The sequence below is a fragment of the Podarcis gaigeae genome, assembly GCF_964106915.1.
Source record: "Podarcis gaigeae genome assembly, chromosome: 11".
NCBI lineage: Eukaryota > Metazoa > Chordata > Lepidosauria > Squamata > Lacertidae > Podarcis > Podarcis gaigeae.
In genome coordinates, this window is record NC_139687.1 from 47439639 (window position 1) to 47458269 (window position 18631).

The 18631-nt window shown below is 41.1% G+C and overlaps 1 protein-coding gene across 2 annotated transcripts in view; it reads left to right on the forward strand.

Annotated features, from left to right (window-relative positions):
- Positions 1 to 18631, forward strand: part of NUP155 (nucleoporin 155) — a 39663-nt gene that overhangs the window by 722 nt on the left and 20310 nt on the right. For both annotated transcript variants that reach the window (XR_014556360.1, XM_083703417.1), the window contains exons 2-18: positions 3445 to 3582; positions 5113 to 5209; positions 5373 to 5443; positions 5835 to 5927; positions 7006 to 7176; positions 7982 to 8083; positions 8476 to 8549; positions 9070 to 9161; positions 9288 to 9385; positions 10287 to 10439; positions 10588 to 10688; positions 11570 to 11740; positions 13961 to 14071; positions 14994 to 15088; positions 17158 to 17246; positions 18210 to 18272; positions 18360 to 18510. Coding sequence is in view for 1 of the 2 variants with exons in the window: in XM_083703417.1 (XP_083559543.1) it covers positions 3445 to 3582; positions 5113 to 5209; positions 5373 to 5443; positions 5835 to 5927; positions 7006 to 7176; positions 7982 to 8083; positions 8476 to 8549; positions 9070 to 9161; positions 9288 to 9385; positions 10287 to 10439; positions 10588 to 10688; positions 11570 to 11740; positions 13961 to 14071; positions 14994 to 15088; positions 17158 to 17246; positions 18210 to 18272; positions 18360 to 18510 (1870 nt within the window). In the remaining variant the exon portion in view is untranslated. The remainder of the gene's footprint in view (positions 1 to 3444; positions 3583 to 5112; positions 5210 to 5372; positions 5444 to 5834; positions 5928 to 7005; positions 7177 to 7981; positions 8084 to 8475; positions 8550 to 9069; positions 9162 to 9287; positions 9386 to 10286; positions 10440 to 10587; positions 10689 to 11569; positions 11741 to 13960; positions 14072 to 14993; positions 15089 to 17157; positions 17247 to 18209; positions 18273 to 18359; positions 18511 to 18631) is intronic.

Below are 18631 nucleotides of genomic sequence, written 5' to 3' on the forward strand. Positions count from 1 at the left end.
ATGCAACTGTGCATGCGCAGGTCACATTTCGCTGCTTCCCACATGCGTGTGGTGTCATCTTGAGCATCTGCGCATGCGCGAGTGGCGAAACTCAGAAGTAACACGCCCCGTTGCTTCTGGGTTGCCATGGAGCGCAAGTCGAACACGCTCAACCCGAAGCACATTCAACTCGAGGTACAACTGTACAGTCATACCTCAGGTTACAGACGCTTTAGGTTGCGTTTTTTCAGGTTATGGGCTGCGGAAACCCGGAAGTACCGGCAGTCGCGCATTCGCAGAAGTGCTAAATCGTGCTTTGCACATGCGCAGAAGTGCCAAATCGCAACCCGCTCGTGCACAGAAGCGCCACTGTGGGTTGCGAACATGCATCCCGCACGGATCACGTTTGCAACCCGAGCGTCCACAGTAATGCAAAATGGATCGATCCGTTCCAGACTTTTAAAAACAACCCCTAAAACAGCAATTAAACATGAATTTTACTATCTTAACGAAACCGTTGATCCATAAAGTGAAAGCAGTAGACAATGAACTGCAGCCACACAATCAATCAGTAGATGAACTGGGTTCCACACAGTCACAAAAACAAAACAAAAAGAGCTACAAAAACATAAAATAAATAGCAAAAACAGAGCTCAGCGTAACACTCAAAACGGAAGTGTGGCACTCAAAACGGAGCACGTCCAGCTTCCGAAAAAAGTTTGTGAACCGGAATACTTCCAGGTTTGCAGTGTTCAGGTTCCAAGTTGTTTGAGTACCAAGGTGTTTGAGAACCAAGGTACCACTGTACCATTATTATCATTATTATTATTAATACTCTGCCCACCTGGCTGGGTTTCCCAGCCATGAAAGCTAGGAGCTAAATGGCACCTTAAACCTAGGTTATGGGCACAGCAATGTGTTTTTCTCATAATAAGAATACAGTACAAACCTGAACATGAATGAACTGCAGCTTGAATATTATGTTCATTTTTCACGTGGTCTAGTCCTTCCCCTGCCCACCCCCTTAATATTCTTAAGAAGGTCTCTTCTCCAGTCTTCAGAAAATAGCTGGATGTGGGGAGGCAGAAAAAGGTTCATGACTTTGCTGAATCACCTGTTTAGTGAGGGAATTTGTTAGCTGCTCTGTTCGAGATGGACACATTCCAATGGAGGCTTGCAGCATTTGTAAGTCGCTTTGCGTTTCCTTGTGCTAGATAAAGTGGCCAACAAATTCAGTAAGTAATAGTAACATTTAAACAAGTTAAAATATCATTTTTAAAATTGTATACTGCTCATCATCTGAAGAACTCAGCGAGGTTCACAACATAAAAACACAACATACACAATAAAAACAAGAACAAAAACAAAACAGACTCCTAGCACTCCCTCCCACAAACACATTTAAAGGACATAGAATGTTAACCAGCCCAAGAACTGGCCTGGTTGAAGAAGAACATTTTTGCCTGGCTCCTATGCAGTAGTAGAATACTGTCATAACAGCAATGGTAAAAGCACTGCAAATCAGTGTTATCACCACTTCCAAAGTAAGACTTAACTGTGGCTCTGATTCTTTCTGAAGCGTTGGGCCTAAATGAAGGTGGTGGGGCCTTATGCTCCATCCTGTGACTTTGGGTACCTGGATATTAGCCCAGGCATGATGGAAATGTTGTTAGTAATGTTGTATATAGCCAGGTATATAGTAAAGCCCTTCATCAGCTTTGTATTGTAAATGGAGAACTGGTCTATTTGAACAAATAGATCGGGGTCTGTTACACAAACTAGACTACTGATTCTCTAGATAGGGCTATAGTAATATGCTTTAGAGTTCAAACTTAAGGTAGTGACTTTTAAAGCCATGAAAGGTTTGCGGCCATGTAACTTGGAGGGCCACCAGCACCTGTGTGAACTTGCCCAGACCCTGAGATTAGCCTCATAGGCGCTACTCTCTTTTCTACCGCCAAGAACATAGATTGATGGGTACCAAGGACAGGTCCCTTTCATTGTTGGCCCCACATCCTGGCCTCTTCATTGGTGGCTTTTTAGCAGATTTTAATATATACAGTATTTAGTCCACTTAGCTTTGTGTTGATGGAATCCTTTGTCGCTATGTTTTACTTGCTGCCATTTTAATTCATTATGCTGGCAATAATCTGGTTAATCTCTAATGTCTAGTGCTAATCATTTTGTGCTTCTTGCAAGCTGGGGTTCACACCAAATGTTATAGTGCTACTACCAGGTACATTTGTTCCATACTGGTTATACACATATGAATGTACAGTAATGGTCTCATTACTAGGTTATTTTGGGGACAGGTGCTTTGTCTTTAATAGCTTAAGATTCTACAAAAATCTGCTTCCCTTCATTCCCCCATATTCCACTTATGGTATATACAATAAACCATTATCTTGCCGTACCTTATGTTATTCAACTGCCATGTTCTGATGCATTCCTTTTATAAGACTAATCTTAGGGCAATAAATTGCAGTATTCAAAAATCTTTAGGTTTTTTAGTTAAGATCAGGAGAGAGATGTATTTTGAGGCAGCCTTACCTTTACCTTCTACATTAAACAGAATTGATAAAACAAATATGAAGCTTGTAATAAACAGTCATTCAAGTTACAGATAGGTAGCCGTGTTGGTCTGCCATAGTCAAAACAAAAAAAATTCCTTCCAGTAGCACCTTAAAGACCAACTAAGTCATTCAAGCTTATCTTGATGATAACAAATAGAAATAAGCATACATTATAATCATTAGTTGGTTCGTTTGAAGGCAATAACTAGCATTGAATCTCTATCAAGCAACTTGAAAATAGTATGTTAAAGCTATGCAAATATAGTAGGACGTCTGTACTGGAAATGGTTTCACTCCAAACAGCCCTTAATTTTCTTAAGGTAATTCTTATGGTTAAGTACAGTACTTGCCAGCACTTAACTTCCCTTTCCCTTGCTCCCAGAAAGACTTAGCCTTTAGGTTCACATAGATTAGTTGAGCAGTACTCTCTAGAATTCATATTTCTAGTGATCAGATTCCCTCCCTCCCTCTCCCCCCCCCCCCGGACTTCAGACACTTGCTAATACATTTGAAATAGTTGCCAACACTTTGGGAACTAATGACTCATTTGTAAACCAAATATTTGTAGTGTTAACAAGCAAAACTAGATCACTTTGTGTATCCTGAGTTTTGTATTGTGATTTGCAATTCCACATGACATTAATTTATCTTAACAGTTTATGAGACTGGTGGCTATTACTAATATATCTTGCAAGGTTACTTTAATTTTTAAAATTCAAAGATGTATGAGCATTAATTGATTCCTAGGTTTATAGAGAAAAGCACTTGCTTTTCGTATACTGAGAGAAAGAATAAGTCTCTAAGGGTTAAAGAAAATATTCAATTAAAGTGAAAATATCCAAGCATTTTGTTTGTTTCTATTCTAATTATTTTACATTTTTCACATTTGCAGGTAGCCCCACTGTTTCTGGGATGTCAGATATGGATTACCCATTACAAGGACCTGGCTTTCTTTCAATTCCCAATCTTCCAGAAATAAGTTCAATTCGGAGAGTTCCTCTGCCCCCTGAACTGGTTGAGCAATTTGGACGTATCCTAATTATAATACAAGTGAAAGGCACATTAAATCTTGTGAGATGAAGGGCATGGGGGATAAAGGATGGGCTTTAGGCTGCTGGCTAATCCCTATTCATTCCAGTCTTCTCCCCATCTGACAAGCTCATCACTTGTTGGTTGCTGTTTTCTTCCCCCCCCCCCCCCACCCATCTTTCTCCCTTTTCTCTTCCTTATAGCTACTTGTGCCCAGCCGGGAATAGGGCATCCCTTCTACTTTATTTCACTCACCATTACACCTCTGCTGTTGCCTCCAATTCTACTACAGGTAGTTGCTGCTGCCTAGACACTAGTACAGTAATAGCAGTTAAATGTTCATTGGATGTGTGGCCTAAGGTAGTCTCTTTTTTAAAGAAGCCCAGTTTTTGGTTTCCAATGTCCCTTTTCCCCCTTCAGCATCAAAAGAGGTTGCAATAGCAGCAGACCAAGAAGCACAGCATGGTGAGGGACTGGAGCAGTAAAGAGTGGATGGCAGCCAGCCTCTTGCTCTAAAGGTGTTGGCTTTTCACACTTTGCCCTCCATCCATTCTCAGCCTTTCATTTATGGCAGAAATGGTGAAGCTGTGGCCTTTCCGATATAGTTGGATTCAAGCTCCTGTCAACCCCAGCCACCATGGCCAACAGGCAGGAGTGATGGGAATTGTACTTCAGCAACATATTAGAAGGCCAAAGATTCCCCATCTGTGATCTGTACTGTGCTGGGGCTTTTAGGCATGATGAACGAAATGATAGAAATGGAATAGAACATGGCTTTTGTGCACACAAATGATTATTAGGAAACATTTGCATAATAATCAGTATGGCATTCTGCTGTTGAAACTTAATTTTATTGCTTGGAATTTAATTATTTCAGTGTTTTAAAGAGCAATAAAAAATGCTTGGTACTACAGTGGTACCTCTACTTACGGATGCGGTGCATTCCGGGGTGCCATTCGCACCCTGAAAAGTCCGTAAGTAGAGCGCTGCTTCTGCACATGCGTGTGGCGCAGTAGAGCACTCCTGTTCAGAGTGCGCATGTGCGAAGCATGCAGAACGTTTCTGGGTTTGCCATGTTTGCAACCCGAAAATCCGCAACATGAACCTAATGCAACTAGAGGTATGACTCTACTTCAGACTGCTTAGTGTCATGTAAAAGAACCTCCATTTATTCTGTTTAACATTCTCTCTATCCATCCCTTGATTGCTAAATGTAAATGAAACATTGTAAAAAAGAAATCAAGGCTCCTGGTCATACTGTCTCCTAGCTTGAAATACATTCTTTCTCTGTGGACAGACATGAATGTTCTTTTATGTTCATACAAATCAAGATTCTGGAGTCTTATCAACTGAGCATTTGCTTAATAAAATAATTGCTATGTATGTTGTGACTTTACATTTATAATACTGAGCTGTGGAATTCGACACTTATCCCCATCCTCCCCTCCTCTTCCCTAATTGCAAACTTAACGTAATGCAGAATTTCATGTTTTGCCTTGGTGCATTTTATCCTTAAATCTGGATACTTCAGATATGCAATGCAATTGTATGATGGGAGTGTTTCCTGAAATTAGCAGGGCCTGGCTGACAATTGACAGTGACATTTTTATGTGGCAGTACGAAGATGGGTATGTAAGATAAATAATTTATGTCTAGGAAGTTTTTGGGTATGGTAATCTCAATATTGGTTAATAAGAAGAAAAGGTTTGTGTAAGTAACAGATTGCTGCTCTTAACAATTTCATTCACTCTTTGAGATATTAAGTACTCAATGTTTTCATGTTCATTGCAGTGGGGACCTCGCTTATTTTGATGGCCTTAGTGAAACCATCCTTGCTGTGGGACTAGTGAAACCAAAAGCAGGTAATAGGCTGTGGACAAAATACACTTGGGAAAAATCATTTTAGCTTTATCCTGAGAATAAGCTTTCATTTGTTTACTTTGTTGGTGTCTGTTCTGTATTAGAAACTATCTTACATACACGGCCTTTAGAATATTATCATGCTGTGCGCATAATTACCCCAAAGATAAATGTTGCATAAATATACATTCTATTTTTGAGGTTGCATTGCTAAAATTACTGTAGGATTGGGAAAATAGCAGTTAAAAGACTTGAAATGAAATTTCCTGACTGACAGGAATTAGTGCATATGCCTCTTCACTCTCCTAGATCTTGATTATGACAAGTAGCATGTTATTCAGAGGTGGTTTCCCCTCCTTATATTGACAAGTCGTCTTTTTTCTTTACTCATAGGAGTCTTTCAACCACATATACGGCACCTGCTCGTTTTGGCTACTCCTGTGGATATAGTCATTCTAGGACTAAGTTACGCAACCTTGCAAGGAGGTAATTGTGTATTCACATGCTTGCTTTCATGAAGAGATAGGGAAAGAAATTTGGAGGAACTTGCTGCTAAGAGCTGGTGACTGTTTAATGCAACTGGCTCCTCTTTGATTCAGCTCACTACCTTACCAACAAAAGTGCCTGGCTAGACACAACCAACTTGATCGTTGGTGGAGCTGAGGGAATGAGGCGGTGGTAGAATGAAATAATGGCCAATTAAGCTTTTAGAGGCCCCACCTGAACTATACATACAAAACAGTATCATGCCACTTTAAAGTATCATGGAAAATGTAATTTGTTAAGGAAGCTGAGAGTTATGAGACCCCCTATTCCTCTCACAGAGCTGCAGTTTCCAGAGTGGTTTCTCAATCAAGCCGTCTTCCCAGGGAACTCTGGGAAATGTAGTCCTGTGAATGGAATAGGGATCTTTTAGTGCAGGCTTCCTCAACCTCGGCCCTCCAGATGTTTTTTGAGACTACAATTCCCATCATCCCTGGCCACTGGTCCTGCTAGCTAGGAATCATGGGAGTTGTAGGCAAAAACATCTGGAAGGTTGAGGTTGAGGAAGCCTGTTCTAGCAACTCTTTAACAAAATGCAGTTCCCAACATGCCTTTGAAGAAACTATGACTGTTTTAAACGCTTTAAACGCTTAGTGTAGATGGTGCCTGGGAGTAAAAAAGTTTTAGGTTGAGATAAGTCTCCGTGTTAAAACACACATACATGCTCAAGATAACGTGTTTTTAGAAAATTTACTACTTTGTTGTATCTGGAATGTATACTTTTAATAGTATCAATAGGAAAAGAATTGGCATTGTGAATTAAGCATGTTTGATTACTGAGGTGAAATGAAATTTTAACTCTTAAGAACTGTGTTTTTCAACATAAGAGAGTTTTGCCTCAATCTTATTTATTCTGAGGATTTAGGGTTGGCATCTTAGTAGCAAATCTATCAACTTTTAGAAAATAGCACTTAAGAGTTCATGATATACAAACTCAATGTTAGGTCTTCCTTATTTCTTGAAATCATTTTAGTTGAAGTAGTCAACAAATAAAGTAACATATATGTATATATTTAATCAGGTTCTGGATCCCTCAATGATAGTATGTCTGGTGGAATGCAGCTTCTTCCAGACCCACTCTACTCACTGCCTACCGATAACACCTATCTGCTGACAATAACTTCTTCTGAAAATGGGCGTATCTTCTTGGCTGGCAAAGATGGTTGTTTGTATGAAATTGCTTACCAGGCAAGTGAAATCTGCTAGAGATGGATACTGGGGGATGGATGGAAAATACATTGCTCTTGATGCTTCACTTCTTCCTCTTCTATATTGCTTCATTTATTTGAAAGAGAGTAGTGAGTTTCTTAGTGCATAAATGTTAGTCTGGAACTCCTGCTAACTTAATAAATATTCTTGTTCATTGCAAAGAATGTACTGAATCTGAGTCATCTTCAATGATCTTAAGAATCCTAGCAAAGAACCATCTGATGTTTAAGTATTTTTGTTAGTGGCAGACAATAACTCAATACTGTTGAGTTTATTCTATGGCCTGCATCAAAGAGGCCACAAACTGGCTAGTTCTCAAAAGACCAAGCTTCCTTCTTGAATTCTGCCAGCAATCAAAAGGTCAAGTCTCATACCTGCTTCATCAACACACATGTGCTTAGAGGTGGCACATCAACACATGTGCTAGTGAATCTGATGTACAGTAATATTATGCTGGCTTACTCTGTGATATAAAGCAGATTTACTGTTATCCTTATGTAAGATTGGGGTCCAGTCAAAGTGAGAGAAAAATATGGAGTTATAAACTCTTGAGGATTTGGAACTTTTAAAATGGAACTTTATAAAATGACTTCTCTTTGAAACTACAGACTGCTGGTGCTGGAGTAGAGCACACTGTTTATCTGCAATGATCTGGGGGCCAGGACTAGTTAGGCTGCTTAATAATGTTGGGAATTCATTGATAACTAGATGGGTCAAGTAAAGTATTCTATGGGTTTGCATAATAATGCAATTCTAGTGTTTGTTTTGTTTTTTTTTTTTGTAGGCAGAGGCTGGCTGGTTTAGCCAGCGTTGTAGGAAGATCAATCATTCAAAGAGCACCCTTTCTTTCCTTGTTCCATCGTTGCTCCAGTTCACATTCTCAGAAGATGGTAAGGGATGTAAAATCCATGTTTAAAATACAAATATTAAAATAAAATAAAGATGTATTTGTGTTTGATAATATGTTACAAATTTCTGGCACCTCTAGCTCACTTAAATGTTTCATTTACATAAATGAATCATTAGGTTGATTGCTTTCTTTCAAGATTTGTGCTACTAAATTACTGCCTTTTATTGCTAAAGCAGTTTAACCAATGCAAATACAATACAAACATGCTCTTAAGACACTCGGGTAATTCAGCTAGTCTTAAGTTTGAAATTTGAAGTGCTTAGGTAAGAAAAAAAAATGTTTTGATCGTCCACTGATATCTTCTGGACATTATGAACGAAATGTTGACAGACTTTAAGCAGTTGATTCTGGGTTTTTATTCTCAAATTGCAGATCCCATTGTTCAAATTGCCATTGACAATTCCCGAAACATCTTATACACACGCTCTGAGAAAGGTGTGATACAGGTATGCCTTTTGATACATTCTGTTTCCCCTGTTATTCACAAATTTAGGTTCACATCAATGCTAACTTCATTACATTGATGGGAACTTACTGTATAACACAGTTCTAATCCAGCCTTGCAAATACCATTGTCTGTACTTTGCGCACTTATTCTTTGTCTCACCTGCCCAACATAAAGTTATCCTCTTCCTTTTAGCTGTCAGTCCTGTGCCTGCTATTTTCCTGTTCACTATGCAAATGTACTACAAGTTCCTTCACTCTGCATCCTTTCACCTCCTCTATTTGTTTTTATGGCTTTGTACTCTATCCAAGCTTATTCCAACATCCCACCTGGATTCAATAAAAGAAGATTCTCTTGTGTTTCTGTCCAATGAACTACTCACCTTGGAGTGCAGTGCAGCTGCCATCTTTCATTTCAGAACTAACTTGCCTCCTGACGTATTTGTGGTAGGCATTGCAAAAGAGAATAATGTTAAGTGAATTCATAGTAAACCCACTAAAAGCAATATAATTAAATTGCAGGTTTATGATTTAGGTCCAGATGGTCAAGGGATGGTGAGGGTTGCTTCTGTTTCTCAGAATGCTATTGTGGCTGCAGCTGGAAAGATTGCCAGGTAAAATATCTACAAAAAGGTATTATGCTTGGGGAGCTGACTTTAATCTCTTATTATTAGATCATTTTGTTTACATGGTAAAAAGATCTTGCATGTACACAAGCTGATATCTTGGTTTTCTTTTAGGACCATAGACCGTTCTGTGTTTAAGCCTATTGTTCAGATAGCAGTGATTGAAAATTCTGAATCCATTGATTGCCAGTTATTGGCAATCACTCATGCAGGTAAGAATTCAGTATCCTTTTCTATAACGCTAAGTACCGTGTCTGTGCCCTGGTTCAAAAACTTACTGGGTGGCAAGCCTGCTCACATGGTGAATGAGCAGGTACGTGTCCCTCCCCTCTATTCTATATAACATAACGCCAGGAACATAACGTGCTACATAAGGCAGGCACTGCATGTGGTGGCCTCTATGTAGAATAGCTTGATTCATGCAATCATTTCTGGTGCATGGTAGAAGGGAGACATGGATAACATGTTGGTGGGGAAGTGGGTAGTATCACAACCCAGTTACTATCTCTACCCAGTCTAGAATCTGAACTGGCCTAGAGAGTGGAGTGCCTGCAAACTGGAAGAAACTAACTAGCAACAGGGTACTGAAAGGAAGAAGATAGGCAAAGAAGGGAGCCAATAGGATATAGGATCACGGCATCATAGTATCCTAGCAATCCTAAAGGGTCGGGGGGGGGGGGTCAAGAAGCTTGTGTGAAGAGGAATTAAAATGTGTGGATCAATTAGAAATAACCATGTTTCTATTATCATTCATACCATTACCTTTAAATGGGGAAAATGAAGCAGTCTGTGTCGTTGCTGTTCAATAGTTCCGTATCTGAACAGAATACTTCAGACACATTAATGCTGTGATCCAAGACTATTAACTGGAAGGCAAGCCCCATTCAACTCAATGGGACTAATTTTGAAGTAGACACAATGCTTTTCAGGGGGTTTTGAAGGTTATGCAGTACGGCACTTCTTTTTTGTTGTTGTTAAAAAGTGTGGCACTTACTGTAACAACTTCATGGTTTCTAGAAAAAAAGCGCTGAGTAGACAAGTATGGGATTGTACTGCAACCCTTTTATGAAATACGTTTATACTGTTAATGGAGTATCTTGTGCTTTTTTTTAGGTGTACGGATGTATTTTAGTACATGCCCATTCAAGCATCCTTTTTCACGTCCTTCAACATTAACGTTGGTTCACATCCGCCTGCCTCCAGGATTTTCTGCTGCTTCTAATGTGGAAAAGCCATCAAAGGTGCACCAAGCTCTTTATAGCAAAGGTAATTTCTGGAGATGAGTTTTTATCAGTAATTTAAGAGTCCTTTGTCCAATTTAGGCTATTTTGTCCTATAGAAAGTGATAAATCATAAGACTTGATTTTAGGTTTCAGATTCAGCATTTCTTAATATATTATTATTATATTTTCAGGTGTTCTGCTAATGGCTGCTTCAGAAAATGAGGATAATGATATATTGTGGTGTGTTAATCATGATTCTTTTCCTTTCCAAAAGCCAATGATGGAAACACAGGTAATTCTTTATATTTTGCTAGGTTATTTTGAAAGTAATAGCTGTTGTGAGAGATGATAGTTTTGCCAACCTAGATTTCTTTAAACTCTCTCTTCATATATCTGTGTAAGAGTTCAAAAGTTTTCTATTTCTGATACTTCCCCTTTTGACACCTTTCTGCTTCTTATTGCAAGGCCATATCACAAGTTGTGACCAGCTTTTCACCTTTCTGATACTGGCTTAAAATTATTGGGGGGGGGGGGAATGCAGCCATAGATTTAATTGCCTGGTGGGAAGTACATCCTGATCCAGGGACGTGGGTGGCGCTGTGATCTAAACCACTGAGCCTCTTGGGCTTGCCGATTGGAAGGTTGGCGGTTCGAATCCCCACAACGAAGTGAGCTCCTGTTGCTCTGTCCCAGCTCCTGCCAACCTAGCAGTCTGAAAGCATGCCAGTGCAAGTAGATAAATAGGTACTGCTGTGGCGGGAAGGTAAACAGTGTTTCTGTGTGCTCTGGTTTCTGTCACGGTGTTCCGTTGCGCCAGAAGCAGTTTAGTCATGCTGGCCATATGACCCAAAAAGCTGTCTGTGGACAAACACAGGCTCCCTCAGCCTGAAACAAGATGAGCACCACAACCCCATAGTCGCCTTTGACTGGACTTAACCGTCCAGAGGACCTTTAGCTTACCTTTATATTTTTACATCCTGATCCAGCTATGGTACAGTAATACTGCAGAGGCTGTGAAGGACAGAATTATAATTGGCAGCTGGAAAGATAGGAGGACAACTAGCTTCCTCGGCTGCAGGCAGAGGTTGAATGGAAATTGTTATAGCTGAAGCATAGGATTGGAAAGCTAGTTGCTCTTTTATAATTTTTTTACTCTTTACTTTCTTATTTCAGACAAAGACACATGTGGATGGACATTCTTGGGCTCTTTCTGCAATAGATGATCACAAAGCTCAGAAGATAGTAACACCTTTGAATAAAGATCTAATTCCCATAACTGACTATCCTGTGGTTGTACAACAGCATATGCTACCGCCAAAGAAATTTGTTCTCCTTTCGGCACAGGTTTGTAGTACAACTGCTTGCTTAAAATAAAATAAAAATACAGTGGTACCTCGGGTTACATACGCTTCAGGTTACATACGCTTCAGGTTACAGATTCCGCTAACCCAGAAATAGCGCTTCAGGTTAAGAACTTTGCTTCAGGATAAGAACAGAAATCGGGTTCCGGCGGCGTGGCAGCAGCAGGAGGCCCCATTAGCTAAAGTGGTGCTTCAGGTTAAGAACAGTTTCAGGTTAAGTACGGACCTTCGGAACGAATTAAGTACTTAACCCGAGGTACCACTGTAGATGAAACTGAACCTCAGATTACATTTTCAGAAGCTCTTAATCTCTGTTTAGAAATGAATTTGATCTCTTACATCCTGGTGTGTTTTTTAATTCTTGTCTGAAATCATTCTGGCATTCTACCACTTGGTTCTATCCCATGTTGTCGGGTCAGCTGACAGTAAGGCTTTCATCAGTAGAAGGAAGAGAGAAGCACCTTTGGCCATTTATCCCCCACCCCACTTCTGAAATCTGCTCAGAGGTAATGGGGAACCTTCCAGAGCATATTTGGGATGTGGACGAATTATAGGAAGGAATCTCTTAAAATTGCCTCTCTCCTTCCACTGACTGAAGCAGTACCATTAGATGAGTGACACAGTGGATATAACCCACTGACTTTGCAAACTACCTTTTTTGGGAAGGAATTGGGGGAAAGTACCGCATTGGCCTGAATATAAGCCTCACTTTCCCCCCAAATTCTGACCATGAAAAGTGCGACTTATATTTGCGACCTTACGGTATGCAGCCAGGAGCACAGAGCAAACAAGGCCAGGAGTGCAGCAAAGCAGCACCCGCCCTGCGCACAGTCCCTCATCATCTCCCCCAAGGCCAGGAAGGGAGGGAGTGAGGAAGAGGAAAGGCTGCTGGCAACGCAGCCCGGCTCCCCCCTCTCTATATTTGGGTATTCCCCCCCCCCCCAATTTTAAAGGTACAGCTTATATTCAGGTGCGACTTATATTCGGGCCAGTACGGTAACTTCATATGTGTACATACATAATCTGGATTAATTGTCTACTCAGGCTGGTAGTGCATGAGGCTCTTAAGATCAGGGTTGTGGGTTTGGGCCCCAAATTGAGCAAAAAGATTCCTGAATTGCAGGGGGTTAGACTAGAGGACCCTCGGTGTCCCTTCCAACTCTACGCTTCTATTACGCTATACTGATGTATTATTCTTTCTTACTCCAGTAATTTATTCCTTTGAAGCATCTTTGTTAGAGCCTTTTAATGTACAGTGGTACCTCGGGTTAAGTACTTAATTCGTTCTGGAGGTCCGTTTCTTAACCTGAAACTGTTCTTAACCTGAAGCACCACTTTAGCTAATGGGGCCTCCTGCTGCTGCCACGCCGTCGGAGCACGATTTCTGTTCTCACCCTGAAGCAAAGTTCTTAACCCGAGGTACTATTTCTGGGTTAGCAGAGTCTGTAACCTGAAGCGTATGTAACCCGAGGTACCACTGTATATGTGTTAATCATAACTGTTAAACATGGAACATTGTATGACTTTCAAGTAGATGCAAAATAAAACTTGCTTAATATGCTGGTTCTATATGATAGAGGATTCAGACATGAGAGGACTGTACTTAATTTCTAAAAGTGAGAAGATCAAGCTTGAGCCCTGCCCTCCAGCCCTGTATGTAGCACAAGTGGCTATGTTTATTACCTAGCTATGAAAAGGTTTGAGGTACAGCTCTGATATCTTGAGATTGTTTCAAATATCTCTGAAACTAGGCTCTAGGATTATATCTTACCTCAAGTAAAAGCATGGGAGAAGATTCCCCCCCAGCCCTTTGTTGTATAGTATAGCTGCTTGGGAACATTACAAGTTCAAACCTTGGCCAAGGACTTTCTGGACAGCCTGGAGCAGGCATCCTCAACCTCGGCCCTCCAGGTGTTTTGGGACTACAACTCCCATCATCCCTGACTAACAGGTCCAGTGGTCAGGGATGATGGGAATTGTAGTCCCAAAACATCTGGAGGGCCGAGTTTGGGGGTGCCTGGCCTGGAGCATGCCACTTCTTTATAAACCATTCTCCATTTTTGTAAAATATAATTATTAATGACTTTCCTTATAGGGCTGTCATAAAGATGAACAAGGTGTAAGAAGTGTAAATTATTTTGGCCAATAAAAATGCTATAGAAATCACCATTAAATAAATAAATAATGTTCTGTTTTTCTTTAGGGGAGTTTTATGTTTCATAAACTCAGACCAGTAGATCAGCTGCGACATCTTTTTGTGTGCAATGCAGGAGGTGATGGAGAAGAGATTGAAAGATTTTTCAAACTGCACCCGGTGAGAATTTAACTTTTCCTTCCTATATTAGGCCAAAGATAGAACTAGGGGTTCAACATGCTACCTCCAGCAGTGGGGAGCTCATAAGCAGGTTATGATAGTGATAGTGATCCCTTGCTGGCTATGTAAGAAACTGGGAGGGGGGCATCTGAGACTCAATTTAGGTGTCTCTCAGTGGCTAATAAGGGACGCGGGTGGCGTTGTGGGTTAAACCACAGAGCCTAGGACTTGCCGATCAGAAGGTCGGCGGTTCGATTCCCTGCGACGGGGTGAGCTCCCGTTGCTCGGTCCGTGCTCCTGCCAACCTAGCAGTTTGAAAGCACATCAATGTGCAAGTAGATAAATAGGTACTGCTCCGGTGGGAAGGTAAATGGCGTTTCCGTGCAGTGCTTCACCAGAAGCAGCTTAGTCATGCTGGCCACATGACCCGGAACCTGTATGCCGGCTCCCTCAGCCGATAAAGCAAGATGAGCGCCACAACCCCAGAGTCGGCCACGACTGGACCTAATATTCAGGGGTCCCTTTACCTTTACCAGTGGTTAATAGTTAGCCTCCATTATGTTTTTGTTTGTTCATTTGTTTTGACGCTATCTTGATTAGTGGCCATCACCCTATTTTATCTTAATAGATTCTGTAAGTGTGTTATTAATTGTGTTGGACAAGTAAGGCAGTTAAAAATGTACCTGTTCAGCATGCTTCTCCACTATAGTGATGACTTATAGATATATACCCAACATCTGGTAGCAACACCATGTTATTGGCTGCAGTTATTTACACCCTTATATGGGCCCCATTGGTGTCAGTAGGACTTCCTTCTAAATAGACAAGTCACCCTTTAGTCCCCTTGCTCCTTATTTCATTAAAACTGCACCAAGATTGTTCTGTTATTTTTACTGATATTTTTTAATGATGGTTCTTACAGGAAGAGCAGGCTTGTGCTACTTGCCTAATACTTGCCTGTTCTTCTGCTGCTTGTGATAGAGAAGTATCTGTTTGGGCCACTCGAGCATTTTTCAGGTAAAATTATTCATATCTGCATTATGCCAAGAGATTATACTTTAAAAATCTATGGTATCCCAGCAGTAAATGGGTTGTGCTGGACTCTGGTTGGAACATATGAACTGTTAAAACTAAGCATTGCATAAAGTTTCATAGCTGATTCCTGTTTCTCAGTAATTATTGTGCTATGTTTCATTTTGTCATTATAGATTTAAGATATGATCATGCCTCTTTGTACCTCACTATTGAGAAAAATAGTTTAGGGAAAGCAGCATCTTAGTTCTAATTTGTGTTGAAATTACATTTTTCATATTTAATTAGTAGGCACACAGTGGCCTTGTTTAATAAAACAAGCCAACTTCAAACCATGGTTTATGAAACTGACTTGCTTTAATAAACCATTAGCTAAGGTTAGCCATAGGGACGCGGGTGGCACTGTGGGTTAAACCACAGAGCCTAGGACTTGCTGATCAGAAGGTCGGCGGTTTGAATCCCCGCGACGGGGTGAGCTCCCGTTGCTCGGCCCCTGCTCCTGCCAACCTAGCAGTTCAAAAGCACATCAAAGTGCAAGTAGATAAATAGGTACCGCTCCGGCGGGAAGGTAAATGGCGTTTCCATGCGCTGCTCTGGTTCTCCAGAAGCGGCTTAGTCATGCTGGCCACATGACCCGGAAGCTGTACGCCGGCTCCCTCGGCCAATAAAGCGAGATGAGCGCCGCAACCCCAGAGTTGGTCACGACTGGACCTAATGGTCAGGGGTCCCTTTACCTTTTAAGGTTAGCCACAGAGGCCCAATCTGCGTGTCACATTAAACTGTAGGTAAAAACAAACTTTTGTTTAGCATGAACCCACAGAATGCTAATGCACACTGCTGAAAAGTTCTTGCTCCACTTCTGCTGCTGTCGAACTGTAAAACAAAGTCAGGGTTCAGGGGTTCCAACTTGAATGAAATATTGTGGGGCCCAGGTAAGCACCACCCTGCATAGTTGATCACATGACACAGTTCACATACACCATTTTAATGGCAATGCCCATCAACTTTGTGGGGGCCAAAGCCCTCGTGGCCCCTAGGAGTTGGCTCCTTTGTCAGGGTCTGATTTGTTGTGACACCCAAAGCCAGCCTAATGGTTTGTGAATAGTAACCAAGGTTTGTTCATGGCTTACTTCATGTGGTTTCTTTGAGGGAAGCAAACCACAAACCCTAGTTCAGATGTCATGAACAGCAAAGCTCTGGCACAGCAGCATGTGGAATGGAGCTAGGGCTTATTAGCAGGGTTATTATGGCAGGAACTAAAAGTTTCAAGGGGGCTTGCTATCAGCATTCACCAGCTGATCTACACATGTGGACCTACCCTACCCAGCAGGGCTTGATTGAGTGCTGCTTGCCAAAGAGCACTTGAAAGCACACTTTAAACTTCCAGTTGTTTCTTTGCTGCCACCCTTTTGTCCTGTTTCACACCTGATGGTTAGCTGTGGTGCAGGTGGGCATGGTTAAGGAAAAACTGTTTTGGCAGTCCTAATTTGGCCCATAAGGGACGTGGGTGACGCTGTGGGTTAAACCACAGAGCCTAGGACTTGCCGATCAGAAGGTCGGTGGTTCGAATCCCCATGACGGGGTGAGCTCCTGTTGCTTGGTCCCTGCTCCTGCCAACCTAGCAGTTCGAAAGCATGTCAAAGTGCAAATAGATAAATAGGTACCGCTCTGGCGGGAAGGTAAACGGCGTTTCCGTGCGCAGCTCTGGTTCGCCAGAAGCAGCTTAGTCATGCTGGCCACATGACCCAGAAGCTGTACGCCGGCTCCCTCGGCCAATAAAGCGAGATGAGCGCCACAACCCCAGAATCGGCCATGACTGGACCTAATGGTCAGGGGTCCCTTTACCTTACTAATTTGGCCCATGGGCCAGAGGGTCCCCTTGACACACCATTATAGGGTTTAGACATAACATTAAACAGTGGACAGGCTATTTTTTACATATGCTTCACAATTCAACCACCTAAATAAGTATTTATTGACTGTTTGACTGGATAAAAATAATCTGAGAACTGATTGCAGCGTTGATACAGTTGTTTTAATTTTGTGAATCTCAGATATGGTGGTGAAACACAGATGCGATTTCCATCCACCCTGCCGCCTCCAAGTAATGTTGGGTACACACTGGGATCTCCTGTTCCACCTGGTAAGCAGCAAATATAGTCAGTACTTTTAGGCAAGAGGTTTTTTTTACCTTTTATTTTGCAAAAACATTCCATCCACTTGCACCCACTCGTGTAGCTTTAGTAGTCATTCAGTACTGTTGAGTTCATGATTCAGAAGTGCATTTATACTTACTGTACAAATGCCCTTCCCATGCTGAAAGAAGAGGAAATTGGCAGTACTTTGAACTGTTTTAGTATACAGATCAATTTAGCAACATAAACCTTCATATTTTATATCTACAATATGTAAGCGTTGAAATAGTGATAACAATAAATGAAGATTTGAGGGGGGGAACTAATTTTCTCTTTCCTTCACCCTTTCCCATGCCTGATACAAAGATATGCCCGTCCCTCTAAATTATTTCAATATGTCTTGAACTGTAAGCCATCTCTGCCAGTGTGGATGGCAGACAATTACTGAATAAAAATGATCCCTTCTCCCGGCCTCAAACTCCCTGGTTTTATATTGTAATCTCTTAAAGCTGTGCTCTGATTATTGCTTTTTAAAAACTGTTTTTATTAAAGATTTTCTTGGGTTACAAAAGTACATACAACATCTCTTTCAGTTCCTAGAATACTTTCTACAGATCATTCATATTTGATGTGAGACACGTTATGGACAGTATAAAGTTGGGGGAGGGGAGAAAGGGGATAGTAAACTGTCATTCTTCTACATAGTGTATGCATAAGGGTTTTATGTTAGCATCATGTGGGTCGGTTCTGTTTCTGTTCATTTAATTTAATTGTTTTTGTTGGTGGTGAGATAGATATGGGGGGTAGGGTGTGGATGGTTGCCTATATTTGACTGCAATGAGTTTTGTTTGTGTGCTTGAGAGGGCTTTTGGATCAATTTGTATGCTATTGGTGGGTTCCTGTTTTCTTGTTGGGCTGTGTATTATTGCTTTATGGTTGCTTTATAGTATGCATTGCTCTTCTTATATTAGGTTCTCCTATGTCTGCTAGTAGCCCCTACCCTAATCCAAGCTTTTTGGCAACACCAGCCCAAGGTATTTCCTTTTAATTATTTAAATATATTTCTCTAATACTTGTAATCTTGCTTCTGTCTTTTTTAAAAAAATGAGTTTATGTTCCAGGTTTGCATCCTCCAACCATGTCAACTCCAGTGTTCACTTCAAGCAGTCATATGTCTCAACCCAGTGCTTCTCTTAGTGGCATAATGTGCCCCGAGATAGTGTTTTCTGGAAAGCACAATGGTATCTGCATATATTTCTCTCGGATCATAGGGTAAGTTATTTATGGAAAGGTGAGGATACATGTTGTTATAACCTGACAAAATGAAGTTTATCTTAACTGTGGTTGGTGGAAACAACCAACTTCAAATGGTGTTGGTATGCTTCCACTAAAT